The 18,781-nt window shown below is 32.9% G+C and overlaps 2 protein-coding genes, 1 long non-coding RNA gene and 1 pseudogene across 4 annotated transcripts; 1 reads left to right on the plus strand and 3 right to left on the minus strand.

The window, feature by feature from the left end:
* Window positions 1–112: 112 nt before the first annotated feature.
* LOC148771888 (strychnine-10-hydroxylase-like) lies at window positions 113–2,689 on the minus strand (annotated as a pseudogene). Its single transcript, XR_016030336.1, has 2 exons — window positions 1,219–2,689; window positions 113–762 (listed from the first exon to the last, which is right to left on the minus strand). The product of XR_016030336.1 is annotated as a strychnine-10-hydroxylase-like (transcript).
* LOC148771889 (DEAD-box ATP-dependent RNA helicase 21-like) lies at window positions 2,638–3,461 on the minus strand. Its single transcript, XM_088815273.1, has 3 exons — window positions 3,279–3,461; window positions 3,068–3,235; window positions 2,638–2,739 (listed from the first exon to the last, which is right to left on the minus strand). The coding sequence occupies exons 1-3, from the start codon at window positions 3,459–3,461 to the stop codon at window positions 2,638–2,640; spliced, it is 453 nt and encodes a 150-aa protein (XP_088671399.1).
* Window positions 3,462–4,977: 1,516 nt separating this feature from the next.
* LOC105966514 (putative transcription factor KAN4) lies at window positions 4,978–8,888 on the minus strand. The gene is made up of 6 exons (XM_088815597.1): window positions 8,259–8,888; window positions 8,093–8,169; window positions 7,678–7,714; window positions 6,900–6,981; window positions 5,353–5,467; window positions 4,978–5,243 (listed from the first exon to the last, which is right to left on the minus strand). The coding sequence occupies exons 1-6, from the start codon at window positions 8,743–8,745 to the stop codon at window positions 5,067–5,069; spliced, it is 975 nt and encodes a 324-aa protein (XP_088671723.1). The 5' UTR covers window positions 8,746–8,888; the 3' UTR covers window positions 4,978–5,066.
* Window positions 8,889–16,244: 7,356 nt separating this feature from the next.
* LOC148771890 (uncharacterized) lies at window positions 16,245–17,121 on the plus strand. Its single transcript, XR_016030337.1, has 2 exons — window positions 16,245–16,341; window positions 16,664–17,121. It is a non-coding gene; the product is annotated as an uncharacterized LOC148771890 (long non-coding RNA).
* The last annotated feature ends 1,660 nt before the right edge of the window (window positions 17,122–18,781 follow it).

Here is an 18,781-nt window from a genome sequence, read left to right on the forward strand (position 1 = left end):
TCAAAAAGTTTGATTATTGTCCGGAAAACGAAACGAGTGAGTGAAACAATTGGCCAAGATCAATGATATATAAGGTTGAAGTAGAAAGTAACTGAAAATGGACCAAGGTGTCTGAACAACTAATAATGCAAATGCGGACAAAAAAGCAATGGCGATTTTTTCAACGGGACCCCACGTATTGATGTAACAACAAGACATGGAAATGAAGAAAAATCAAATAAGAAAGGTGAGGAGACAATCGTGGGGGTAAGAACAACTTCAAGTGGAGTGGCTTTCATATTAGTCGCACTCAAACTCCCGGTCATATCAACGGCCTCACCAAACGGCACCGTTTCAATATCGAAACCATTCAACAAACTAGCAAGGGAATATTCCGTCACCTGAAGCGCGGAAGAAATCCCGGGGCATACCCTCCGATCCTGCCGCCGCCAAACGGAAGCAATTCAAAGTGGTGTCCTCAAATATCGACCTCTTTATAACGGCTCGTAAGAAACCTCTCCGGCTTGAATTCCAGTGGAACCGATGGAGCTTCCACACGTTGACGATGAGCCGTGTGCCAGCTGGCACGTGGTAACCGACTCGCGTGGTGCGTAGAGTCGGAGGGTTTCTTTGATTATGGCTTTGATGTAGACTAGGTTTTCGGTGTCGGTTACTTTCACTTGTCTTCCTCGGTCTAGTTCTTGGCGGGCCCTCGTCATGACGTAAAGATAGATCCCACGTGAGGGTGACGGTCGTTGTATTTGTTGCTCCTAAAACCATTGTCTGCACAAGATTATATTATATATACATACACAATCTTTGTTAAAGAAGGTTTAATGTATTGTTACATTTTTTCAAATTTTAATGAGATATTTGTAACTTGATATATTATTCAAAAAGATTATTGCAATGAACTCACTGATTAGTTTAATAAAATACTACATTCAAACTAAATATCCAAAATGGACCACACCACTATTAATTTCAACCAAACAACATATTCTAATTAATATAATTCAAAGCAGACAAAAAAAATATCATTTTCAATAGATCTCAATAATTGCATATATTCCATTAAATTATTACTTCTCTCACAAATTTTCATCAATTTAACAAAATCCAAAAGATATACTAAACCAAACATATTCTAAGAAAATTATCTCAACATCATGGTATCAGGAAATCCAAACAAAAATGAAACCATATAAACCTACATTTAAAAAAAAAAAACCAAAATACCTGGCAAGTTGCTTTGTTAATCGTATCAGCATCGTACGCAGGGAAATCGTTAGCAATCGTATCGGCGTAAACCAGCATCTCCCTCATAAGTCCTTTATTCTCTTCACAACTAATACTTCCCTCGTGTTTCTTATGGTGGTCTAGCCACTCTTGTAGTATACCATCCATATCTTTCGCCGTCTTTTAAACGCCCTGTAATAATTAGTTGCGCCAAAGTAACCGTCAAACCGTTTAAGAAACGGAAGCACATCGGGTACTGTAACAACCCCCATCATTCTGAAAAACTCGTTTATCGCCCCCCGCCACCTGTCACTACTCCCCGCCGCTCCGTCCATCTTCTTCATCTCCACATCACCGGCAACTATTCTCACAATCAAACCGAGCGTCAGATCCCCGAAAAAATTCTTCATATCCAACGGCAACTTTTCTCCGTAAAGGTACAACGATCATCATTGCACTCACCTCCGTTTCGTATAGATTTCCGAGCTTTGCAACTCGGTTGTTCGACAGAAGTGTAAGCATGGAGATTTTGCAAAGCTCGCGCCAGTAGGGCCCGTACGGGCTGAAACCGAACATGGCGAAATTGTAGCCCATGTGCTGAATTGCAGCGGTTTCTGGGCGGTTGCAAAAGATTAGGTCGTTTGTGGTGAAGCATTCTTTTGCTATTTCGCAACTGCTCACTATCAGTGCTCCGTGTACACCTATTTGTCTGCGAGGTTTGATAGTACGATGTGAGGAAGCTCGGGCCCTGAAAGTAAAGACAGGTGTCCGATTATCGGCCAACCCCCTTCAGCTTCTGGGGTTAAGTTTTTCTTGATTCTTGTTCCTCGTTTGGTTACTACTACAAGGTAATAAAAACTGACGGTTAAAAGCGTTGGTAAAGTAACTAATACAAGAAGCCAAATAATCGTGTCCATTTCTGATGAACTAAATACGGTTGTATCGAATATTGCTTATTATGGAATGAACTAGTGACTATCTCAAGCAACTTGATTGTCAGAAAACGAAATCAATGAGTGAAACAACTAGCCAAGATCAATGCTAATAAATGAGTAGATATGAAAACAAAATTGTGGACACGGACAAGAGTTAAAAATGGACCAACTTGTATGAACAATTAATAACGCAAATGTGGACAAATTTAAACAAATATTTCTTTGAACGGGGACCCCACGTTGATTTGCAACTTGTATGACAAGACAAGGTGGGAAAGAAAATGCATGTATATGATAACGAAGATACGTTTAATAAGAAAGATACTTAACAAGCCTGATCTCAATCACCAACCTTCACTATCGAATCTGTGGAAATAGAAAAGCTAAGGATTTAATATCAACCAAATAATACCAAGGGGAGAACATTCAATAAAACTGTTTCTAGAAATATATCTGGAAAAAAATCACTTTCCTGACGTCATTTTTAACCAACAAAATGAAATTTCCGACACACAGGAGCAAGGCTCGAGACAACGGTTGCATACGCTGCCACGGAAACCTCTGTTATAGTTCCATTGCAATGCCACTGCTGGAACATATAATTTTGTATACGTTTGCTATCATATTTTCTTACAAAGATATTACTTTTCGTAAGTTTACAATCACATTTATCTAGTTTATTGTCAGATTGTGTATATGCGCTCGCCTGTAAGATACTACTAAAACTGAAAATTATAATAATTATTATTATTAAACTATAAAAATACGAAAAAACACCATAAATAGTAAAATAGTCAAATTGCAATCCTTCTATAACTTGAAAATTCTTAAAACATTCCAATTTACAGAATTCAAATATCTTTAAAAAATCACCAGAAATATATATTAAAAATAAACACACGTTTTTTCCGTACCTCAACGACATGCGCCACATCAGCTATATCACTACCACGTCCAGACACATCGGTTGCAACCAACACATTATACTTCCTAGCCTTAAAACCTTCGTGGCTCCCCTCTCGAGATTCTTGTGACTTCCCACCATGAAATATCGTCACTCGATAATCCTCTCTCCGCAAAACCTTAAAAAAAACTATCAACAACATATTTTGAGTTGACAAAGACAATAGCTGTCTTATCATTGCCAAGATCATCCAACAATTTCTTCAATCTATACATCTTATCATTCTCCCTAACCATAGTAACACGTTGGGTAATGAGTTCAGTTTGCCTTCCTGCAGTGCCGATGTTTACGACAGCTGGACTTTTCAAGTACTTTTTCGCCAGCCGCTCAACAGAAGGCGGCATCGTAGCACTGAACATACAAGTGGTTCTGTATAGCCCTTTTTTAATTAAGCTCTTCATCTTCATCCTCTGATTTCATGTTGCTCGACGGAATCGCGTCTTGTACACCAACAACTTGTTGTTCGAAACCCAAATCAATCATGCGATCAGCTTCATCAAGAACGACACAACTACACTGATTGAGAACTAAATAGCGCCTCTCCAGCCTTTGTAAGAAATGCTGAAATACGCCCTGAAAATTCTCCGGTCTCTCTCGGTCATTTCGTCGAACACCTTGCGGGACCAGTGGCGATCGACCCTCATCTCAAAGGTATCATAAGAATCATAAGCATGTTCCTTCTTCTTCTTCTTCTTCTCGATTCCATCCTTGTCATTCTTCTGTTCACTCCGTGTGGGTTTCGGTAGAGGGAGTTGATGGTCTTCGTGAGCTTTTGAGGCTCCTCTTTGGTGAGAAACGCCGGGATTCTTCACTCCGTTCATCACTTCGCCGGAGGACCGACTAGTCGGAATTGTTGGGAATTAGGGTTTGAAGCCCTGGCAAAACCATATACTGTATGTGGACTTGGTTCAGACTTCAGAGGCAAGGCAACGGCTCCATTTTTTTTTTTTCAAATGCATATATAATAATGATAAAAACAAAATATTATTTTAATAAAGCAAGAATTATGCATAATAAATATTTTAATTTCAAAAAACAAAATTTACAGCAATTGTTGAATCTATTTACTAAAAAAAAGATATTTTAATATTTTTGAGAAACTTAATAAGTCATTCAAGCTTCCCACATTTCAAAACTAAACAACATTACTTAAAGTTTCAAATTGCAAAAATTAGATTTAAACTTTAGCCAATCACAATCGTCGTCTTTATATCGTTTTTTTCTTTCTTTCTTTCTTAGATGTGAATTTCCGTCCCGTAGTTTTCCAGCCGATAATGGTGCTTCTTAGAGCTGTAATGTTCTTTCCGGCGTTTAATTTAATGGTATAATTGTCTGGGTTCCTGTAGTCGAGCTATTTCTTTTGATAGTGATTTTGTATGATTTGGAGCTATGGATCTGATTATTTGGTCGTTTTACCGGGCATGCATGTGTATTTCGAGGATGGTGGTTCTTTTTGAAAGGTAACTTATTTTCCGGCAGTCGGAATTTGAGGGGTTAAATACACATCGTTGGATTCCTCTTGTCGAAATCTATATATTTTTATGTTAATTATGTCCAATTTGATAGTCAAATTTGTTTCTATGATTTTTTTTATTGCGCACGTTGAACCTTGTGTTTTTTGTTGTTGTGATTCGTCACGTTCGCAACTATGGCCTTTCTCTTCATCTCTTGTCTCAATTTTCATTGATTTTTGAGTTTTTTGAAGCTTCGTCAATTTATACACGAGCATGTATAAATTTTTCAAGAACGTCATATTCTCCGAATCGCAGGTTGCCTCCATATATAACCATGGTTAAGCTCTGCAAATAATTTCATGATTTTTTGCTGTTAAGATCATAAACAAAATTGAAAAGAATTCCCAAAAACACAGATTTTCCTCACTAGCTTAATTAGCATAATTAGACATAATCATTAATAAATTAGTCTGTCATTAAAAAAAAAAGGATTAATTAACATCTAAGAAGGGAGGAATTAGAGGGTTCAATTTGCCAGCTTGGTCTTCCTAGGCTAAATTCTAGATCAAGCAACACATCAGAAGTACCAGAAGACAACCTACTCAAACTACTCTCTAACTTCTCCTTGTCTGAAAATCGCATTTTCTCGTCCGCCACCTCAGCTTCATTTACCTACACGAATCGCACCGATCGATTTTTTTTTGTTAATTATATTATACTAATTATTTAATAATCGATATAATCGTTTGGTAATTAAAACGTGCATATATATGTATTATACCGTGATTAAATCGAACCCTGCTCGGGAATTAGTCGAAGTGGAATTATCTTGCTGGCATGAAGGACTTGGTACAAGGTTGTCTGGATATGATGATGATGATGATTTCCATTGAGCCCTGCTTGTTCATAAGATTCAAAATTTAAAAATAATAATAATAATTCACAAGCAATTATTATACAAGCTAATAAAATGCAAAATTGTAAGATTGTGAGTGACAATCTATATAGTTTTATTTTCTTTCTTGTTTACAAGATTATTATATTTATTATATTATATCTTTTCATATATCTATTTGTATATTTTTATTTAATTTTTACATTACATCTGACTTTTTACTCTTGTTTAGATTCTAGCAATTCAGCCGTCCAGGAATGAAGTCAACAAGTCCAGCAAAGCATTTTTTCAAACAATATTTATTATGGGACAATTATTTTTGCCACCCTCGAGGTAACGTCAAATTAAAAAAAAAATTTTTACAAGAAACCCCTTGTTCACTGGTAAGTTTGACACCGTAAGAATAGATGTTTAAGACAATACATAGTTTACGAGTGATTGTAATTTCTCAAACATAAGAGATTCTTTTCGTAATTTAATCTTACGAACGAGGTAGTAGACGTAATTTATTCTTTATTATGTGACCCCTAAAATTGCACCAAATGTCACCCTAAGCTGGCATTATTACAACATTATATTGAGATTTGAACCTTCTCTTTGACTTTCTTCTTTCTTTTTTCTTGAGATTCGTACTATGAAACATCTAATTGATGTGAGGTGTAATTTTATTTTATTTTTGTTTCAAGATTTTATAGGTAAAATACAAATGACATTAAACAAACAAACAAACAAAACCCTATATATATGGTATCAATATTTTCAAATTCCATTATTATCCTCACACCATTTATTAAGTACACAAACACTTATGCAAAGAAACTACATTCTCTGATCAATTTATATAATTAACCCAACTAATTATCTATATAACCTCAATCAATAAGATATATAAACTACTAAATTAATAGTTGTAATCAAAGTTCGAACTTCGAAGCAATTACGTTATTATGGCCTTACAACACTAATAATGGTACTGATACTGGTACCACTCAGCTGTAACAGTATAATAGTTATACTATTTGTCTTCTCGATTATCATAGAAATTTGTAAGATTCGACAAAATCTAGAATCAATGGAGTTTATATATAATCATCATGCCACTTTATTTATTTAAAAAAATTAAAAAATAAAAAAAAAATCATGATGATTGATGGCAGGATATAAGAAGATATAAGCCACAATATATGGTACCATACAGAGAAAGAAAGAGAGGTCCCAGGCCAATATATAGTGTAGGTGGATATATTCTTTGGGAAATGATGGAAGAATATATATATATAGTGCAGTACTTATATACAAGAATATATAGTGCACCTATTAGGACATATAAAAACAGACAAAAATTCCCGAAAAATAAAAGACAAACAAATTTAGAGAGAGAGAGAGAGAGAGAGAGAGAGAGAGAGAGAGAGAGAGAGAATTATTACACTAACCTTTGATTATTATCAGACTTTTCATCATCTTCTATTTCTGTAGTAATATGCAGTTTCAGCCCAACATCTATCTCCCCTTGACCTGCAATATTATTATTATTATTATAAATTGATATAAAAGTTATTCCATTCTAACGAGTACGATTGGACGAGAATTTTTTTATTAGCAGTTAAAAATTTTGAAGAAAATATGACTAAAATATTGACGAAGTTTAGATAAATAAAAAACTCACATTGTTCATATTAACGAGTACGACTGGACAAAAATTTGTTTCAGTATAATTAAATAAAATATAGTAAATTTCAACTAGGTGAAACTCTCTTTCATTAGGATTAATAAAAAATGCAAAGATTGTTTGGAAAAAAAAATCTTGCAATAGATAAAAATTTCATAGATCGAAGAAGTCAATATCTAACTAATCACAATTGATCCTAAGACATTTCATTCACATTAAATGCAGCAACACACGTAAAAAAAATTCAACAAATACTTGTAACAATGTAGAGTAAGTAATATAGTTATGATTATTCAAATTGTTGAATTATTTATAACCATTATTATTTGAGGTCCAAATTTTTTTTCTTCTACAAATCAGGGGCCCGTGGCGACCGTCTCTCGGTCCATGATGTTCAGTACGATTTATGCTTCTGAATTTATTTATTTTGTCGCCGAAAAAATCATGATTAATGGAAGCACAAACAAAGAGAATAATATGCAATAATGGGACCTTTTAATTTTTGGAGGGGGGGGGGGGAAAGAAAATCCAAATTTATTTACCTGTTCCTCTGTCAGTGCTCTTCACTGTTCTATACATCTGCATGAAAGAAAAAATAAAAAAATAAAAAAAATTATAAGATAATAAACAAGAATTCCACATTGCAAAGATTATAACATGTACTTTTTTGTAGAGAAGAAGATGCCCTTTTGTCCTAACCCATTTTGTACCCAAACTCCCACATTCAAACCAATATATACATACATATATATGTATAACCATCATTTCAGTTCCATTGCAATTTGCAATGTCGCAGTTATTTCACGGTCGGAATTTTTTTTTTTTTTTAAATACTAAAATAATTTGGAATTGTTTAAAAATATTATTACATGCTAGAGTTATATATATAGTTGCAATAATTATGGAAAATATAATTAAAAAAGTACGTTTGCTGCATTAATTAAAAAAAAAACTGACCTGCAAGTGACTCTTAACGTGAGCTAGGGTTAGATCCTTCACATTCATCAGCTCCAATACAGACTTTGGTGTTGCTCCTGCAACAATTATATTATATTTATCAATTAATTAATTAATTTACAAGATTGCCACATATATATATATATGTATGTATATGTATATGTACTTTCATGGCCGCCGAGAAGCTGAACTGCGTGCACGAAATGGGCATGTAGGGTTGAAGTCCATCTCATTCTAGGAGCACGAACGCTTCGTCGAACACCATTGTTGCTCACTCTCGAGCTTCGCTTGAACTCTCCGCCGCCGTATATCTGTCGGTGATAATGCTGGTGGTGGTGGTGGTGGTACAAGTTCGATCTCGGCGGCGGTAATAAATTATTATTATTTAATGATCCCAGACTCAAGGTGGGTGGCTGGAGAATTACTACCGGGTTGGTGTTGAAACTCCGGCCGGAAAACCCATTTTCATGGCTCAGATCGCTTCCGCCGCTGCTGGCGGAATCAGCCGCCGCCGTAGAGGAGCTCCGACGATCGCGGCGGCAGTTAGGCGGAGATGGTGGTACTGAGGGGGGGCTGATCTGTAACGAGAGATCGGTCATCGCGGAACCGGCTTTGGCCGCCATTATCAAAGGGTTTGAGCTGATGAAATACATTTTTTTTTTGTGTGTGTTTTCTAGAGAGAGAAAGAGGAGAGAGAAAAAAAAGTAGGGTTTTGGGGAAGAGAGAAATGAAATGGAATTAAGGAGCAAAAGAGCAGAGTGTGATTATATCATGAGTACCTTATGATTTGCATGGCTGTCTCTAAACAATGTCTCTCTCTATATATATATAAATATAGATACAGTCACTGTGTTTTTCTAGAGAGAGAGAGAGAGAGAGAGAGAGAGAGAGTAGGCTTTTAAAGATGATATATAGGTAATAGGGATGAAAAGGAAATGAAAGAAGGTGAACAGAGAATTAAAGGAGTTGCAGAAACTATGACTAGTTTCAAGAGAGATTCATAATAATTAATTAATTAATAATACTGTAAAAAAAAAGATATTTTTTTATTTTATTTTTGGGGTGGCTGAAATTATCAGGAAAGAAAAAGGTTTGCGAAAAAGGGAAGTTGTGTATTTAAGAATGCAGAGGCATCAGGGGGGGGGGGGGGGGGGTCAGATGAAAGAGGAGGTGCAGGCAATTTTCGAGAAAACAAAAAAGGGATGAGTTAATTAATTACTACTGTGTTTTTCCCCTGTTTTTATTTTCTATTTTATTTTTTGTACCTGAAAAAATGAAATTCTAATCTCTTAATAAATTGATGGATGTGAAACGCGGGAGTTATATGCTGCATCGAGTTAATTACAATGGGTGATTGTTAATCGTAAATGAGTTAATTAATGATTTATAGACAACCCTGCTCGAGTGTTGTTTTTCTTATAAAATAAATAAATAAGCTGTACATAGATTAATAAAAAAATTTTAAAAACAACTAATAAGCATACATATACGTGAGTGTCAATATATGACTATGCAAATTTATAGTTAACAAACACTCGAAGTAAATAATCCGGTGCAGCATAGAATTTCCCGTGAACCGGCCCTTTATTTTCATGTGGCTGGTTAAAATATCAATTTTTTAAGCCTTTTACTAATTAATAATCATCTTCATATTTCATTTATGCTTTTCCTTTTCTTAAATAAGTTAGATGTACAAATTAATTTCTGGAATAAATTTTGTATTTTATATATCTATATGTAAATTAATTTCTAATAACTATTTAAACCTAAAATTCAATACCATTTAATTTGTAAAGCTGTGTTATGAATATAGGCTCTAGGTCTAATTAGCACCAAGGCCAATAAGCAAAAAATCTTAGTGTTGACCACTTTTTTGTTGACTTTTTAGTCCAGCTTGTTGTTTTGTATGTTTGGCAAAATTGTAAATAATAGTGTTGGTGTGCACGTACGTTGATAAACATCCAGCTGTACACGTGGGAATTGCCAATGACCAGCCAAAAAAAAGTAAATGCATTTTTATATATATTATATATATAATATATATATTGTGTAGGGAAAGGGTAAAAAGAGAATAAGAAGAAGAAATGTGTGTGTCAGAGAGGCGACACCCGCCCTCACATGCACATGCACTCTCTCTCTCTCACTAATAATAAATGATAGGGTAAATTACAAACACCCCTGATGTATGGTCAAATTACAAAAACCCCCATATTGTTTGGATAATTACATCTACCCCTCTCAACTATGATTTTTTCTTACCTTTATGGTGCCAAATTCAACATAGTCATCTAGATTCCTGAAATGTGCTCTAGTTTGTACTCTTTGTGTAAAAAATACAGTTTTCGATGCACCACAAACTGATATATACAAGCTAAAAATCACATATTATGGTCATCTTGCTTCATAATGTAGAGTTTGAATTGAATAAAACGGGTACAAAAGTGATAATATTCCATATAATCTCGAAGATTCCACTAAATTTTGATGAGTTGAGGTGGTGGTTGTAATTATCCAAACAAGAGGGGTGTTTTTGTAATTTGGTCATACCTCAGGGGGGTGTTTGTAATTTACCTTAAATAATAATAATAAATTTTATTTATTTATTTTGCCCTACTTTTATTCTTACTATTTTGCAAGTTGATGAACATATCTCAAGGTACAAATTTTTGTCTGTAATTATGTATTTTTTTTTTTTTTGTTTTTGATGATGGAAGAACAAATAATTGTTCTTTCCTAGATATATAGAATTTATTTTGTGATTTGTGGAGAATTGTAATTAATAGTACTTGGAAAGACTAAATAGCTTCATTATTGTAGAAAATTCAAAATAATTTGTATTAAGAGTAACATAATCAAGATACGTTGATCGAATTTGGGATTAATTTATCTGTGTGAATACCTGATTAGTAAAAAAGTTTGAACTCCGTTTTTTCTTTCATTAGATAAAATCTATTTCGATCACAATTTATGTATTTTGATGTGGTTTATTCCATATAATTAAAATAAAAGGAATTGATTCCATCGTACATTTAATCTTTAGCATGATCAACATTTTTAAGGTATATGATCTCTTATTGACTTAATTGCTTTTCAGTATTGAGTTAATTATCGACAAGCAATATCGTCTGACTTGAGCATCGAAGTGTAATCGTCTGTTAACACCCTCACGTGTAACATAGTACTGTGTTAAGTGGTTTTTGCAGAAAATTAAAGACGAATATGCATCGCACACTTACCCAAAACTCGTGGCATTCGAACTCGTATTCCTTTCAACTATTCATCTCAAGTGATCCTGCATCACGTTGTATCCGTTCGTACGAGTTTTTTATTTTTATTTTTATTTTTATTTTACTTTGAACTTTATATATGTATTATGTATATATAAAGTGATACCAACAAGCCTTGTCTATTTTGTGTATGTTTAATTGGTTTAGGATGAAATATTTTAAAATAAAACAATCGACATCTATGATTAAAAAAAAAAAAAAAACACTAATCAAAGTGTTACGCAAGTGTGTGTGTGTGTGTGGAGTAGTTGCTTATGCGTAGAAGTCGTAAATTAATTTTAACAGATTGCATTTGTTTATGCAATAATCTATGCAAAATTATTATGTTTTCTCTCAATACCAATATTCCCTCCCCGTGTCCAAATATGAAATATTCTTTGGCTTTGGCCTAATCCACCCCCACCCACCCCCCGGCGCGTCGAGCCCCACCCCCAGCGCGTGCCAGAAAACCCCAACCACATTCCTCGGCGTCAACATGGCAACCCCTCACGTGACTTGTGGGCGTGACCCTGTCCACCTCATCATATTATTCTTTATTGTTTTCTTCTCTTCTTCTTACCGTGATCTTCAATATCTTTTTCCTCTATTAAAATAAAAAATAAAAATTGAATATTTTCTTTCTATTCTTCCGAGTTTCATTATGCAGCTGGGTGTATATGAACCGCATGAGCTGTACATCACTCGTTTCGATTTTTTTGAAAGGTTATAAACATGGCTCTTAAATCGTAAATCGATTTATCGAAAACTCAAATCGTAAATTTTTTATTCTTTTAAAGATAATATGAGTAATAAGGATATATAAATGTTATGATCAAGAAATTATATAATGTAATAACAAAATTCGATATTTTTTTAGAATTTATGAAATCAATTTATAAAAGTTGTGTCTTGATTCTTTGGAATTGAAATTCAATAGGTGTTTTAACAAAAAATTCAACACCATAAAATCAAAAGTTATAACATTAACATATATTTACATCTATTTCAGTATATCTATTGCAATTTTCTTTTAATACTTTGTTTTAATAATATTTTAAGACGATACACTATTGAAGAGAATGTGTTAATCAAATTAAATATTTATAATTAAATTCCATATATCTTTTTAATTAAATTTTATCATAAAAAAATATAGTAAACTTAAATTTCTTTATATTGTAAAAGTCACAAACCATAAGAATCGAATCGTAAATCGTATGATTTAATAGATTTTTGGACATTTGATTAATTAATCATAAACTCGAATCGAAAGATTTGAATCGTAAATTATAAGATTTTAATAATCATGATTATAAAAATATAAACGCAACGTCCTAGGGTTTCAAAATTTAACAAAAATCAAAATTACAATAATTAGAGTAGTAGCAATGCAGTAAAATCACCAATGTAATGTGATGTGGTGCATCTAATCTTAGCTAATCCCAACTCATAATTAATTAAATTAAATCAAAGTCGCATTTCCCCAAAAATCGCTAATTGTTTATACGAATGGGATCACATAAACGAACAAGACGAGAAATTCTGCTTAATTGTTTTTTTAAATCATTAATTAATATATTTTAATTAATTAATTAAATAGTTTCCCGGTCAGCGCCTGATGCGCTCTAGATTCTCCGGGAAATGAGTTATTTCAACCTCATCCCACTTGTTTAAATATTCCCTTATTTTAAAGTTTAAATATTTAATCACCCACCCGTTGGATTAATTAATCCCAATAATCAAGATTAACTTCTAACGTACACACACAAAAACACACACATATTACATATATATATAGATATATGTTTATATATATATATCCGGTCAACATGTCTCACTCTACGGCTAGTTTTCAATTGCTTATAAGACACTATATTCCATATTCCTTGTGTTTGTCCTCTCCTCTCTAGTGTATATTAATCTATATATTGTCCCAACCTCTCTCTCTCTCTCTCTCTCTCTCTCTCTCTCATGGGACGGGATTATTTAATCCCAACCCTAATAATGTGCCGGGCCGGTGCGAATCTAGCTAAGAACTTCATATGGACTGCATAAATTAAATAAAAAAACAATACAATTTACATTTTTCCGAAAACCAAACAAGAAAAAAACTAAATCCGATTCCACTCCAAAACCATCACCCTAAAAAATGAGAGATTAGTATATATTTAGGGGATTATATGTTACATCTGGTTATTTACACTGGGTGGATTTCAACCGTATATCTGATTAAATAACTACCCATTAAACACATATACACATGAGTGTGTGTCATTATATGTAAATACACGATTCATATCCAACCACTGTAAATAACCAGGTGTAGCATCTAATTTACCGTATTTATGGCTAGAAATTAAGTCTATATCCATGTTGAACGATGTGGAATATAATAATGAGCAAGAATAATAGTTTTGCCTTAGTTATTCGCATGGAGGATAATATATATATATATATATATATATATATATATATATATATATATATATATATATATATATATATATATATATATATATATATTGCTTTAGGAATTGGAATATGATATTCCATTTCTCTAGAGAGACTACAGAAGAGAAGACAAAAGAGAAATTAAGGAAGGAATCAGCGGAATGATCGCCGTTTCGACTCACGTGAGATACCACGTGTATATATATCTTACCTCATTTTTTATTATTTATTTATTTATTTTATTTTATTTAATTTTAGCTGTATAGGCAAAATAAAATAATATTTCCTAGTCTTTTATTTTTCCCATGCAAAATTTCTTACCCCAAACATATACTACAGCGGCATTTTAGGTAATACACTGCTGCTTGCCTGCTTCTGTAGATATTCATTGATTTTTATCTACAGGGGCAAATGTGTTGAAGCTGGATTTTAGTAGGGTGGAAATCGGAATGAAATTTTAAAAATCTCCGTCAGTAAAAAATTTTCATGTCGATTTTCACTGTAATTTCTTCAATTTTTTTATTAATTTAGATATTGTATATTGATTGGAAATTAAATAAGGCTTAATTGAAAAAAGAAAAATTAGACATCTCACATCATAAACAGTGAAATCACTATAGAAATGAAAGAAAACATCATAATTAACAGCTGTACAAATTAAATATATCATATATTAATTGTTGTTGTCGTTTGTTTTTATTTTTAAATAACAAAAGAAATAACAAATTATATATATAGGTCTATCGAGTAAATTCCCAAGCTCGTGCAGTAGCTTGTAAACTATACGAAAAATTTAATCCCGTAAAACAATATCTCATATCATATATATTTGATTGAATGGCCAAACAGAGGGTTCCTATATAAAAATTAACTGGCGTTCACAAATATATATGTAAAATTTATATACTTTACTAAAATAAAAAAAAATAAAAAAAATTGAATTCAAGAATAATATACATCATACATCACCACATTCAATTCACATTATTAATTTATGTGAATTAGTTTCTAGCGACAATCAGTAGCAAATAGAAAAACGCGATATATATCGAAAAAAAGATTAAAAAAAATAAAAAATAAAAATCAATGTAGTTTGTCCCATATTGAAAATGTGTATAAATTATTATTACAGCTTCAACGTTGAATGAATTAGATGAAAGAATTTACGAATCGCAGAATGTACAGAGTCCTACATGCATATGCTTTGGCAGAGCATTTCTTACCTTACTGATTGCACTGAATGTATATATATATATATATATATATATATATATATATATATATATATATATGGCCACCCCCGACTTATGGTCAAATTATGAAAACCTCCCTCCTGTTTTGGTGATTACAGTCACCCCTCACTATGTATTATCTTATGAAAATACCCCTCAAAAGGTAAATTTAGGGATGTTAAATCGGTAAAACCGGACAGAAATTTCGGTACGATAACATTCAATACCGTTTTACGAACTGAATATACGATTTGGTTAGGTAAATAACCGAATTACATAAATTTATGTAAAACTTTAAAAAAAGGGGATGGCTGTAATTATTAAAACAAAAAGTTTTTTTTCTTCATAATTTGGCCATAACTCATGAATGACAATAATTTATCCACATGTATATATAATATTATATATATGGAGTAGGATAGTATAGTAATTTTTGCTGACACAAAATATTAAAACAATGTTTAAGTAATTAATTTCCAGTAATGGCTATGCACGACAGGCGAAATAGTAAAGTGTTGTTGGACCAAAATGCCCCTATCAACCACCTCTGAGGTATGATCAAATTATGAAAAACCCCCTCTTATTTGAATAATTATATCTTCTCCTGAACTATGATTTTTTCTCACACCTCTATTCTTATGATGTCAAATTCAACATAATCATCTAGATTTCGTGGACTATGCTCTAGTTTGTACTCGTTTTGTGTAAATTTACAGTTTATGATGCACCACATTATGATATATATACAAGCCAAAAAACACATATTATGATCATCTTGCTACAAAATGTGAAAATCGAATGAGATAAAACGTGTACAAAAGTGATAATATTCCATATAATCTAGAAGATTCCAATAAATTTAAAACCGCAAGAGTGGACGTGTAAGAAGATTTTCGTAATTTGACTATAGCTCAGGGTGGTTGTAATTTACCCTAGTTTCTTACATATATATATATTACAATAAATGAGTTTATATTACATACAGTATCTGCAAAATTTCTATCAGATTACAACTTTTGACCACAGAAATAAAATTAGTGACGGTCCCTTTTCATCAAACGACCTAAATTTACTGTACATGCATATCATAATAAAGGTGACAAGATATTGTAAATACTAATGAAAATTATCATAAGTCAATCTCAGATTTTTGAAATTACGTATACTCTTAGTCTATATATACACACGTGCTTGAGAATGACTCTATCCTCGTACAAACAACATAACTAAGTAATATAATTCAAGAAAATGGCTTCCCAAAAGATGATTTTCTTGGCCCTCTTTTTGCTTATTGGCCTTGGTTAGTGTCTCTCTTCTATATAATAATTAATCATCAATTCTTGGAGTTAAATTTTTTTTTTGATTTTTTTTAAAATTTTATCTTTATTAAATAATTATGGCTAAAATAATTTATCGAATTAAAAAATCGTACAACTCACGAGCTTCTTGAAATGAAACCGACTACGCACGTTAGCAATTTCGTTTTCAATCGAGTTCGACAAATAATATTTCTATCTATTTATTAAAACCACGGTCAAAATAATAATCGCGCCCCCGATTTGTTTTAGGAGCTATTTATATTTATAATAATCCCCCCCTTTTTTTTTTGAAATGGTTGACAGTGTCGGCTCAAATTGATGTGTACAAATGCACGGTGGACGACGACTGCAATAAGTATCCAATGATTTGCTGGTTCGACGGCAAAACTGCGTCGGCCAAATTTGGATCGCCAGTTTGTTTTGAGGGATTGTGTCACTGTAGATCTTCGACGGTCTGCTTTATGAACGAAAATTGCGCCTACTTGAAATGCGATGAAGGTCATTCGCCGTTTTGTTATGAGCTATCTTGTGTTTGCAAGACGGACACCCCGGCTCCTGCCCCGGCCGCCAACATACACTAAAGGCGACGACATTATCGAAAACAAATAAAATAATAATAATAATGAAATTAGTGCTATTTTGTTTTTTTTTTATACTAATTAATCGAGTTTGAATATATATCGATGGTTCATTAATTTGAGTTTCCGGGGATATTTTATGTTCTTGCTCCAAGTGCATTGTGAAATATTGTTGAGTAGTCACTCGAATCAAGAATGGTTTAGTTCGAGTATTGTGCATCTATAGTCGACAAGCCAAACTCCGGTTAGTAAGCCTGAGTCATCTGCATTAAGAGCGACGTCCTAGCCAATTTATTGTAAAAAACAAATGTGATTAATTATTAGACCTTGCAAAGTAAAAAGAAAATAATTAATAGTCGACAAATACGGCCCGATCTTCGGTATCCGATTAGGTGTGCATCGGGCCCTGATAGTGAGCAGCGCGCTGGGAAATAGCGAAAGAGTGCTTCACCGTACCACAAACAATGTACCTAGTCCTCTGCAACAAGCCCGAAGCTGCGGCCATGCAGAAATAATTAAAAAGAATAAGATCCCGAAAATGAAAATAATAATATAATAATACTAATAACGACTCGATAATGTGGTGATCCTGCGTAGAAAATTATGAAATAAAATCCCGGACGTCATCTATATATGCTACAAGTTTGTTGTCCATATTTATTCATAAGCCGAGCCAAAATCACTTAGGAGCTGAAAAAAGAGTGTTATACGATACATTTAAGGTACTCTTGATTTTGGTATTTTTATTATAAAGAGGTGTTGAAGCAAACTTCCTTGGATTTTGCGATTGGGATTGGGCAGGATTTGTTGATGATACGAGAAGCACATCGGGCTATGCATTTTCTTTTGGCTTTTTGGTATATTTTTGTGTGCGTCGAAGAAGCAACAAATGGTGGCACAATCGTTGGCCGAAGACAAATACATTTCGGCATCATTGGCAAATGGCAACCGATCAAGTAATGTGTATAAGGAGGATTCCGGAAGATATTTGTTTGAAGTAAGACGAAGCTACTAGTCTCTTATGCGATAACAAAAATATGCTATTGCGAATTGCGATGATGAAGAACCCCGCCTATCATAGTCGCACAAATCACATTGTAATCAAGCATCACTTTCAAGTTAAGTATTATTAGACCACATAATATTATCTCATAAAATGATTTTTTTTTTCTATTGTCACCGTAGTTATGTTAATTGTTGTATGCTGTAATTTTACAAAATGCATTTCTTTAGGCACGTAGTTTAAACCGTAAATCTACATAAATAACTATCCACTAAATACACATACACATGGGCGTGTAGGTGCCCAACTGCATACACTTGATTTAAGAAAAAAATATTTATCTGTGTATATAATATAAGATTACATGTACCAGGTTTGACACTTTCTTAATTATGTTTTTTTCATAAATATACTTGTAAATATATATATTAGATTAAATTAAAAGGGTGTTTTTTCCCCTGCAAATCTCTAATAAAATACATATTTTCCAAACATTTTCACCAATTTTCTTTCTAAATATTTCCTATATTATCCTAGAATTTGCAAATGATTTTTTAAATTTGAAAGTTTTACATAATTTTATTGTTTGATGTATATACCAATAAATTAATAAAACTGGGGCGCTGGCCCTGAACTCTCGTAAACTTTTAGTCCACCAATTTTATCATGTATTATTTATATTTTTTTATTAAACTCAAATTTGAACACCCTCGACAAAATCATGGATTCGCCATTGAGTATGAGTAGATTAATAAGGTAAGACTACATAGTGTATTTCATCAGGTGTAGGTTGTACAAAACCGACAAATAGGTGCCAAATGTGGAAATAAAATTAATAAA

This window comes from Erythranthe guttata, chromosome 3, assembly GCF_056151865.1.
Source record: "Erythranthe guttata isolate IM_541 chromosome 3, IM_541, whole genome shotgun sequence".
Lineage (NCBI taxonomy): Eukaryota > Viridiplantae > Streptophyta > Magnoliopsida > Lamiales > Phrymaceae > Erythranthe > Erythranthe guttata.